The sequence below is a fragment of the Limulus polyphemus genome, unplaced genomic scaffold, assembly GCF_000517525.1.
Source record: "Limulus polyphemus unplaced genomic scaffold, Limulus_polyphemus-2.1.2 Scaffold1431, whole genome shotgun sequence".
In the NCBI taxonomy this organism is placed as follows: domain Eukaryota; kingdom Metazoa; phylum Arthropoda; class Merostomata; order Xiphosura; family Limulidae; genus Limulus; species Limulus polyphemus.
The window spans coordinates 257,282-268,961 of record NW_013667041.1 but is presented as its reverse complement, the minus strand read 5'-3'; the positions used below and the strand labels follow the sequence as shown (position 1 = coordinate 268,961).

The window sequence follows — 11,680 nt, the reverse complement described above, 5'->3', positions numbered from 1 at the left end:
TTTAAAGTTAAATATTTATTTTTTTTTTTTTTATTAAAAAAACACAGATAAACATCAATTTTTTGTGTGTCATGTGGTATTTTAAAGGATCAAATTAGATGTTTGTGATGTCAAATACTAAGAACTCAAATTACAGACATTGACAAGCTAGAATATAAAATAAGAACCTCTTATCTTTTCTATTTACTAAGATATTGCTCATGTAATAAATCAAACACAGTGGCACCCTGCCCACCTCTTTCCATTTTTGTAAATGCTCTCTTACATACACTTACTTCTATATATGACATGAATAACCAAACAAAAGCTCAGAATATCCCCCTAGTGGCTTTCTTAGCCATTTTAAGTTCTTAGTATGCCATCTCTTTCTTTCAAACCAATATTTCAAGGAGGTAGGGTGTGTCTTTAGTCTGCTTGAAATCTCATTTTTTAGACTGAAATACAGCTTAGTTCTTAAGCTTGATAAATTATAGTGGCATTATGTGGTATTGATATAGTAATTTGTGATTATTGGTTATTCAACTGTATATATAAAACCTAAAAAAATTATTTCGTTTCATATCCTCTATGTGTGAAATATTAAAAGGCTTAGCAACCTAACTTAGATTTTTTACTGAAAATAACAGATAAAATATAAAGTGTTTACTTAAGAAACGTTAGATAACTATCTGGACATTATAACGATTTTGCATGTGAAATAGGCAAATTTCCTGATGCATAAGTGTATTTTTAATCTTGAAATGAAAATTACTTTGCATGTTGGATAGGCAACATTCCAAAAGAAAAAAAAGGACATGAGAAATACATTGCTTTACAAACTTTAAGACTTTTGATATTTTGTGTACGAAAGCATTGTAACATTTACTGATAATCTGCCCAAATTTCATTAACATATGCTTAATAATTTAAAGTTATTGGCATGAAAACTATAACAAGCACAAAATGGTTACAAGGTTGGTCCCAGGAACCGAGCCTGTGCTGAAAGAGTTAACAATTGAAATCAGGTATAATTTTATTTGAGTATGATTAGCAGCCACAGACTATTGATCAGATATAGTTTTATAAGAATATATTAACACCAGAAGGTTGAACTGGTATAATTTTAAAAGAATATATGATTAACAACAGAAGTCTGTTTATCAAGTATATTTCTGGATCAGTGTAATTAACAACAGAAATCTGTTTATCAAGTATATTTCTGGATCAGTGTAATTAACAACAGAAATCTGTTTATCAAGTATATTTCTGGATCAGTGTAATTAACAGCAGAAGTCTGTTTATCAAGTATATTTCTGGATCAGTGTAATTAACAGCAGAAGTCTGTTTATCAAGTATATTTCTGGATCAGTGTAATTAACAGCAGAAGTCTGTTTATCAAGTATATTTCTGGATCAGTGTAATTAACAGCAGAAGTCTGTTTATCAAATATATTTCTTGATCAGTGTAATTAACAACAGAAGTCTGTTTATCAAGTATATTTGTGGGTCAGTGTAATTAACAGTGGAAGTCTGTCTATCAAGTATATTTCTGGATCAGTGTAATTAACAACAGAAGTCTGTTTATCAAGTATATTGCTGGATTAGTGTAATTAACAAAAGAAGTCTGTTTATCAAGTATATTTCTGGATTAGTGTAATTAACAACAGAAGTCTGTCTATCAAGTATATTTCTGGATTAGTGTAATTAACAACAGAAGTCTGTTTATCAAGTATATTTCTGGATCATTTGATGAGATGTAGTTTCAGATGAGTATAATTAACAACAAAAAGTGATATACTGTGAAAATTTTTATTTCTTCATTATCTACATATACTTTTATAAGAACATTTACGTGCTAACATATTTTTTCTATTGCAGAATTATGCTTAGAGAAGAGGGCATTTTTCCGTGCAATTTCAGGATTACACACAAGCATCACTGTTCACTTGTGTGCTACACACTACACACCTTGTAAGAGTTTCTTTTGTTTATAGTGTACATCAGATTACTATTGTAAATTATCACTCTTCTAAACAAGATAACTAAATTCAAAATTAACCATTTTGTTATATTGATAATATTCATATGTAAATTTATTGTATAAATTATGTATCACTGATGAAAGATTTTGATTATTTTAGTTGAAATATTTTAACAGCAAAAACTGGATTTGGCTCTGGTAATTGGGGGCTTAATGTTCCTGAATTTCTGAAACGGTTTAGCACTGATCAGACTGATGGAGAAGGACCAGATCGTTTGAAAAACCTGTACTTTGTGTATCTGCTAGAATTACGAGCTCTGGCTAAGGCTGCACTTTACATAGAAGCCCAGAGTTTCTATACAGGTGATGATGTTGAAGATGCTGAAGTAAAATCTGCTGTAACAGAACTTCTTTCTATTATCAAGTATGTGAATTGTGATTCTACTTCACACACACACACACTGTGTTATGACTGACTGATATATGTAAAGAAACAGGAAAATCTTATAACATTGTCTGTGTTGAAGATGCCACTAATCCATACATGAGAAGCGTAAAAGTTATAACTGTAGCATTGTTGTCTGTTGATAGATGTGCTGAAGTTTAATACATGCACTGGAACTGACTTGAGTTACTCTACTTCTCCCTGATTCAGCATGATTTCTGCATATCAATATATGTACACATGTAATGGAACTGATTTAGGTCATATGGCTCTATATTTGTGCATCAGCATAACTTCTGCAAATGAATAAATGCATAGGAAAGCATGTGTTGTAGCCTGAATTTCACTTTAGCTTTAAAATAATTCTGGTAACACAGAAAATCTCTTTTGTTTAAATGAACAACGATGCTGATGGAGGAAAATGTTTTTTTTTCACAGAATAACATGGAATGTTGCATATACTTCAAGTATTAGTATGATTATTGATAATATGAATATTGTTAATATGGTGAGAAAGTGACAATTGAAGCATTACCACGTTATTTTGATAATTCAATTAGAACTAACATGAGCTGAAATGTACTGAAAATAGTTATTTCTCCATGAGAAACTTGTTGACACATATGTACTTTAAGTGTAAACAGTAGCATGAAAATAGCATTCTTTAAACCAGTTATGAGTAATATTCTGCAGCAATGATCAAGCAAGAAGTTTGGACAAAATAAGTACTGAAAATATAATTAATTTTAGTATATAGTTATAATTTTCAGAGTTTTCCCCTCTATTTTTGTTTGTACTTCTTATTAAAACTCAGATTAGTTGAGTTGAGAAACGAAAGTAGGAGATGAATGTGCAGTAAAACTGTTTTACAACAGTTAATTCATCAAAAGGTATTTTTTCATAGATCCTTTCCCAATCACTTTAAAGAAAGTGTACTTTTTCCAGGAAAAGATGAGGAGACAGCAAAATTAAAAGTAAGTTATATTAGGATAGAAAAATTACGTTGTTTAAGTTTTAAGTACATTGCTGTGGGTACTTATTACCACAGCTCCATTGTCTCTATTGCACATTGTTAAGTATGTACTTGTGTATCATTAACAGTAACATCCAGAACAGTGGGGTTTTGGTATAGTGTACAGGCATTCTAATGTATTTTAGTAGTGGAATATTACTGAAAAGAACTTATTAAAAAAGCTATGACCCTGAAAACTATGATTTTTCTTATGTAGCCTAGAATTTAATTTTGCTGTAGCACATAGAAGAAAAGTGAAAAACTGGTAATTATTGTCAAGTTCTCAGTGGGCATTCCTGGTTTCTGATCTATAAATTTTTGTTTTATTGAAATGTCTTCACATATTACTACTTCTCCTGAAGCAGTTTTAAGAAGAACATCAATTGATGAGAAATTATTGTATAATGACAATTTTGCTTTCTTAATAGGCTTTTTAGATCCTAAGATCTTCTTCATTGTCTAAATGTCTGTAAATACTTGAATTGATTGTTGATGCTTTTTAGTATGTTGTTCCAAGCAGAAAGTTGTAGAACTAATGTAGTCTTGACCACAGCGAGAACAAGTAAAATGATAAACAGTGTAAGAGCATTGAAATTTGTCAGTCACATCCTTGAAAGTAAAAAAAGTTCTGTTCCTGTGTAGGTTTTAACACTATTCTTACAGATATCTGTGGATAATGTTTATTTATAATGTTCTTGATATTCTTTTACAATTAGTAACTTTCCTTACCTGGTACAGTAGACTAACATATAACAATCATTTGGGCACATCATAGCACACTTTAAGGGTTGTTAACTTCCATTAGAAACTCTTTCACCAGATTATTGATCAAGGGGAAATGAGAACCACATTTAAGTAAGACATTTTTTAATTCTTTCCAGTTCTTTTTGAAAAAAATAGTATTTGCAAATATTGTGAAAAGCTCTGTAAACTAAGATGTTAATTAAGTTTATTTTGTAGCTGATAGGTTTAAAGCTATTTGTATGTAGGTTATGATAAATACCTACTTCCAAAGTAATTCATTTTAAGATCAAGAAAAGGTAACTTAGAATTTATTTCTTCCTTAACAGTAAACTTTATACACGAATGTTGTTTATTCAGATATTACAATAACAATTTAACATGTTCCGTTCTTTTGTTATTTTTAAGAGATAGAACAGCTATAATTGTAGCTGATCTGATGGCGTATGAATCTGGTGGAATCACCTAAACACTAGAGAGCACAAATAATAACTTATTTTTTAATTTTGTTAGAAACTCAAACAAGAAAGCTGTATTACATTTTAAGAAACTGTTGTTATTAAAGAAACTTTCTAGTTATTAAAATGTGAATGATTTTGTATCTAACTTTTAGTTTTACAGAATTATTACAGTTATGTTAAAAGATTAATGCACAATATTTCAGTTCGAGGTTGAAATTTTATTGCAGAAAAACTACATGTGTCAGTTGTATAACCTAATGAAGAAGAAATTTGCAAACTCAGGATTACCAGAAATCATTTATGTAACATTTATATGTTTCTACAAAACTTCCAATTATGCACTGTTTGTAATTGTATCTATATGCTTTCATGTGCTGACACTTGCTTGTTTTTTCCACTTTTCACTAAAGTTGATAAAAATGTTGCTACTTATCCATTATTGCTGGAAATCTCATATGACTTTCATAAGTTTCTAAGGTAGCTTTTTTTTATATTCTTATTTGTTAAATTTCTTCTGCTCATTTTGTTGAAATTGTTTGGTGTTCAGGTATACTGACATTCAACAAGTAAGCTATAAGTAATCCACAATAAGTAGCAGATTCAACAAATTTTACAGAGAATAAAATGAACATGAACATCAAAGAAAATAAACAAATACAAGTGAACAAATAAACAATCTCTATTTATATTGATTATGTTATGTTCTTTAACACCAGAATGACTGGTTTCTGTATCTCTGGAGAAAACATGTTGTCTGCCCATGTCAAAGACAGGAATAAGAATAAAGATACCACACTTTGTTCCTATTGTGGTATCTCACAAACAGACCACCAATGTCAATAGCCATTTCCATTCAAAATTCTAAGGAGATTAAATCCCAGCTCATATTAACTTGTACAAGTCTCTGTACCATCTCTTAAAATAAATACAGCCTCCCTTTAGGAGGGGATGACATAGAAACAGGGTCAGGCAAATATAAGCTTACAAATTTTCTACACTCAGTGTAGAAGAAAGTTACTAAGTACATGCAGAAACATTTTCTGTATATTTTTTCTATTTACAAAAGGAGGAAATATTGCAGTTAATTAACTGTGGCCTTGCATTAGTTTAAAAAATATGCATTATAAAGTAATTTTCTTATGAATATCTTTATTTTACTTAAATAGGAAGAATTCCGACAACATTTTATTAACATCACCAGAATAATGGACTGTGTAGGATGTGACAAATGCAGACTGTGGGGAAAACTTCAGGTTAGTTAAATTGTCCTTGTTTTGTGAGATTACTTTTGTTGGGTTTTTGAAAGTATATTTAAACTAATTATAGGCCTATGAAAAATAACTTATTGTAAAACCAAGAAATCTAGTGGATTTTTTTTTAAATGGTCAAAGAATTAAGGTTCTTACAGAAATCTGCCTTATATTATAATTGAAAAGACCACTCTTAAATGAAATAATAAAACTATTTTCAGCAAATAACTACTGTAGATTGAGTTTAAAGAAATGTTTAAGGATGGCTATTGTGAACTGAAATTGTATGAAATTATACTCTCAGTGGGAAACTTTGAAAAGGTTGATCATTTTAAAGTGGTTTAATTAAAAGCTGCATAGTACTATGCTTATAAGAGGAATTATGAAAAGCTATGGATACTGTGACATAAAGCTTTAAAAAGCCAGTCAGAACCAGTTTTTCGAAAATTTGCTTTGAACCATATTTTGAAAAAAGGCACTTTGAACTAATAATTTAAGAATACACTTTGAACCAATTTTTAAAAAATCCCTTTGAAATGAGCCTGTATGACGAACTTGTCTGAATATTTGTAAGTAGGTCAGCTCACTTGTGAAATCATTAGTTATAGAATGGTATGTGGAACTAAAAAAATTTTAAGTAACTATTTCTAAGAAAACTTTTCAGAGGCTATTTAATTGATTCATTTTCATGGGCAACTGAGTATGTTTTTAATAATGAATTGAAAAAATAATCTTAGTGCAATAATTAAGAAATAAAGATAATAGAAACTCAAACTCACAATATTTCATTTTTGTGACCTTTTCCACTATACGAGATAAATTTGTTCAAATATTGTGGGATAAAAGGTTTTGAATGGTTACATTTTATATAAAACATATTTAGCAATTACTTTTTAAACTAAATATTTAATTTTTTGTAGCATTTTCCATGCTAATTACAGTGAACAACTTGTATGTAATTTTAGAAAAAAATTATGTTAAATATATTACATGCCATCAGCATTCAACACTTTTTGGTGTATGTTTATTGGGTTGTTCTTAAAGTGATCCTGATGTATTGATGTTATTTCATATAGCTTTTCTTGTTGCAAAGAAACATAGAAATATGGCTTCATTATTCCTCTTTTTAATATTTATTTCCAGACAGAAGGTCTAGGCACTGCATTGAAAATCCTGTTTTCTGGAAAACTTGACTCAGACCTCAAAATGCCTCAGCTGAAAAAGAACAGCTTTCACCTTACCAGAAAAGAAATAGTTGCATTGTTCAATGCTTTTGGAAGGTATGATTTGTTGGTTATATTGGAGTGTTATAATGGCTAGAAAGGGTATCTTAAGTATTCTTATCTTGTATCATTTTAGTTGTATTCAACCCTCAGCTACAAAGTGATATTTAAAGATGCCATGCAGTCTCCAAAGTTTCTTCTTTTTTGAAAAACTGTTTGAAAACCATATTGTTGTATTCAAAAATTTTGATGAACATGTAAAATACAAATAAAATCTATATTAGTCATACAAATATAAACATGTATAACCATGTTAAAACACAACTTCTGAAACATTAATAAATACTTTCAGTTTCTTTTCAGCTTTTGCAAACTTATGTGATTAACTTATATTTTGAAGAAAAAGCTGATTAGAATTGTAAGACAACAAATAAGATATACTGTGGGACTTCATACTTCCGTAGTGTTTGGCACTATGTAAATACTTACAAGATTAATAAATTTTGATTGATAGCAAAACCTTAAAAACAAACAAATTGACTTTAGCATACTTAAACATTACATTGAGTTTGTGTAACCTAAACATTAATTCATTTCTTAATAGAAATACAACCACAAACCATGATAATGTGAACCCAAACATTACTCACTTCTTAACAAAAATAATACAACCTCAAACTGTGATAATATGAACCCAAACATTAACTAATGTTCTAGTAATAAATACAATCTTAAACTGATAATGTGAACCAAAACATTAACTCATTTCTTGGTAAAAAGTACAACCTCAAATTGTGGTAATGTGAACCCAAACATTAACACTACAAATGTTTTAAATGTTAACATCACATGAACACCCAAGGCTTTACCACTAAAATTCATAGAAAAAACACTTACAGCAGAAATTACATAAACTGTTTTTGCAATTACGTAATCCACCAGAAACTAGGCATTGTAAAAATATTTTCTAAATGTAGCATACAATATATGCACCACAGAAAATAATGATGAAGAAGTTGCACACCTAACTCAATGTTTTATAACATAAACCAATTCCCTATTACAGTAGTTACAAAAACTAGTAAGTAATCTGAAAAACACAAAACAAAAAAAAACCTAATCACTTGCACTATCCCATATATAGAAAATATTAACATACCTCTTTCAGAAATTTGGAAAAGTAGTACATAAATATAACCTTAACATAAGGACTAGATTCATTTTCACCCCTGTAATGAAAATCAAGCACATGTACAGAACATTATGTAATAAAATCAATCCTACTATTAATAAATACCCAGGCACACCTTACGTCTTTGATTGTTATTTCCCTAGGTATTCCTAATCTTCCACACAAAAGATATTCCACATATTCATATTTATTCACTTTTTGTTCGTTTTTCTGTTCATCTATAAATAAGTAATCTGTCTATTCATGCAAATTGATATGCTCATGCATAAGTAACCACTATCAATTCTATGATTTAAGTACATTATTATGTTGTTAAATGTTGATTTAAATACTAAAACTTTCATTACCATCAAAACTTATTTACTTGAGAATGATTGTACCAGTGCTCACAATGTTGTACCTGTTTTAAAAAAAATATTCTTCCTTACTGTAAAAGCTGTAACTTGTAATACGAAAATGCTTATAAGCAGTAAGTAAACTCAAAATGAAAGTTATTTTATGATATTTTAATGCTGTTTTTGTACAGTTGATATTGAAAGAAAGTGTAATGATAATTTTTACACTTGTTTTATGCAGTTGGTGTTCACAGAAAATATAATGACATTTCTAATAGTGTTTTTTTTGTACCTTTGTTGTTGACAGAATATTTAATGAAATTTTTGTAAAGTTGATGTCCATTAACTGTGAAGTAGCATTTTGTACTTTGCTTGTCACTGTAAGGAAACTTACTTTTTTATATTATATATAGTTATTTAAAATATAACAGTGTGTTGGGCTAAGGATTCTTCTACAGTAGGTGTCTGTGACTTTTTGGTGATAAATTAAAAAATAAACAAACAGCATGCACTCCACTTGTTTTCAAAATAATATACATATGTGTGTGTGTGTATGTGTATATATATATATATTCAAAACAAGTTAAACATATGTACAAAAATTCCACACACAATGGAGGTCATAGTTATATCTTAAACACTTTATAGTTCTCTTCTTCTTGTCAAAAGTCCACTTTAGCCTATTTAGTTGCTTTGCATGTAACTTTTTTCTGACTGAAGTTCTCCTTCCTGTGACTTTACCTTACTCTCTTCTGCTCTTTTTTCGTCTGCTTGCTGCTATTTATACATCTATCACTTAGGCTTTCTAGAAATCTCTATATCCTCAACATCAGTGGATTGCATGTGATGTTCGTTAGCCTAGACATCAATGAATTATAAACACGATGTATGATTCTTACTGAGTTACCTAACCAAACTTGTCATAACTATTGCCTTTAAAATAATGTCCTTTAACTCTTTTTATGAAAGAAATTAAACAATCTTGAAATATTCACTCACAAAATAAGTAAATTAATAATACCTATACTAAACAGTCTTTTATATCTTTATATAGTTTTAAGATGTTTTTAATAATGAAGTGTTTTATACCGTTTTTTTAACCTTTTTTATTTTATAGATTGTCAACTAGTGTTTATCAGCTGGAAAATTTCAGAAAGCTAATAAAGTCCTAGTCTCTTACCCTGTTTAATAATTATGGGAAGGTGATACACTTCATTGTGTTCTGCAATTTAGAAGGAAATATTTAGCTTTAGGATGGTTGTTCTGTGATCATTGTTGCTATAATTTCATTTTTCCTCATTTATTTTCTTTTAAGAAATATGTTTTTTACATTCCTATTGTGTTCATTCACATTTTAATGTTAAATTTTTATTATTGATTTTAATTAATTGTAAATCTTTAAGCATCCTCTTGATAAGATGAGTTATCTGTAGTTATGATAGGACATTTGATTAAAGTTCGCACAATTTCCTTTTAACTAGTAAGCCTCAACATATTGTCCCAGATGAGTGTGATTTAGAATAAACTGTTTAGACTTACCATTTCCAAATGTTGCATGGTTCTTGTAGTGAAGTTAGGAAGTGAACTTTGTAAGCTAAAGTCTTGATTATATATGAATGAAATAAAGATATTTACTTAAGAAAATGTTTCTGCTTGTACTTTTATAGGTTAACCTTTTAACTAATCAGATTTATATGTTGGTCAGTATTTTTCTTAATATAATGAATAAGTCTGGTAAATACAGCATACTTAATACTCTATTCAAACTGTAATTAATGATTGTTATCACAAATTTTAGGCCTATTAATTTATAATGCATCCATAGCTTTCCTTCTTTGAACAGCAACTTTTATACTGGGTATATAAATAGCTTTTCTGGGAATTTCTCTCTTTCTCTAGTTGTGCAGCACAACTGTAATTTAATTTTTCCTAATTTATTATACTGCATATATAAGTAGCTTTTCTGGGAATCTTTTTTCTCTCGTTGTCCAGCCCACCTGACAAGTTATGGTATTACACAAAGGGCCTCTTGAGCACTGACTTATAGGAGACAAAAGAACGAGCTGAAACTATTTTTATAGCCTATGATTTTGCATATGTCAGTGGCAAATTAAGAGGTTTGTGGAAAAGGCCATCTACAATTAAAAGTGATTTCTATCATAAATTTTGGGCCTATATATTCAATAGGTTAACAAAGCTACTGATATGTGTATAGTTTGCCTATTATTTGATATTGTACAGTGGAACAAGTGTTTGATGTAATATCTTCAAAAAATTGGTCCATTGTATAATATTGCATAATATCAATTTGGCACAATGCCAGTGTTATTTATTTATCTAAATTAATTTAGGTTACTAAATGTTAAATTAAAAGTGACTTTAAACACTCCATAAATATACATTACAAATAGTTTGACGCAGACTGAATCGACATGATGGAGAGGGTACTGGACAGTAAAAACAAATAAACTGAAGGCTGAGTTCTGGGATTTTTTTTAAATTTAAAGTCCACACAATATTATTCGTAATTTCTTATAAATGTTTTTAATTAATTTCGAATTAATTTGAGGATACAACAGCCAGCTTGGATCAATTTACATATATATAATTCTATATTAAGTTAGGCTTACGATTGTTTGTCCTGTTGCTATTATGTCGAGAAGATAGTAATAGTAGGCCTAGTTTGTGGTAATAAAAGAAGAAATTGAGTGATTTACAAAATGTGGAAGTAAACAAACAAGGTGAAACGAAAAATCAAAGTACGTTTATTGACGAATATGAAAACAACGCTTCGGGCAATAGCTAGAACTTAAATGGGTTTCCAAGGGTCCTGAATCGGCTTTTAAAATAGTTAGGGTATAATAATAATAATAAAATACGTTCCTTGAATACTCGAGAACATAATTATTATTAAGGTGAAATAAAACCCATACTAATTAATTAAATGAACAAAATTGGAAAAAATATTAAAAACTAACGAAAAACAGGGGTGGAAGAAGCAATTTTGGATTGGTCGAACAATTCTGAATAGTGTGCAAAGTACACTTTCGATGACGAGGAAC

General features: G+C 29.3%; 1 protein-coding gene across 1 annotated transcript in view; it reads left to right on the top strand.

The window, feature by feature from the left end:
- LOC106463530 (ERO1-like protein alpha) overlaps positions 1-10,262 on the top strand; it is a gene marked incomplete at its 5' end in the record, with an annotated part of 37,684 nt that extends 27,422 nt beyond the window's left edge. The window contains 6 exons of the mRNA XM_013923574.2: positions 1,857-1,949; positions 2,137-2,383; positions 3,309-3,378; positions 5,785-5,871; positions 7,012-7,148; positions 9,736-10,262. Of these exons, the coding sequence (XP_013779028.1) occupies positions 1,857-1,949; positions 2,137-2,383; positions 3,309-3,378; positions 5,785-5,871; positions 7,012-7,148; positions 9,736-9,790 (689 nt within the window). The remainder of the gene's footprint in view (positions 1-1,856; positions 1,950-2,136; positions 2,384-3,308; positions 3,379-5,784; positions 5,872-7,011; positions 7,149-9,735) is intronic.
- Between the last annotated feature and the right edge of the window lie 1,418 nt (positions 10,263-11,680).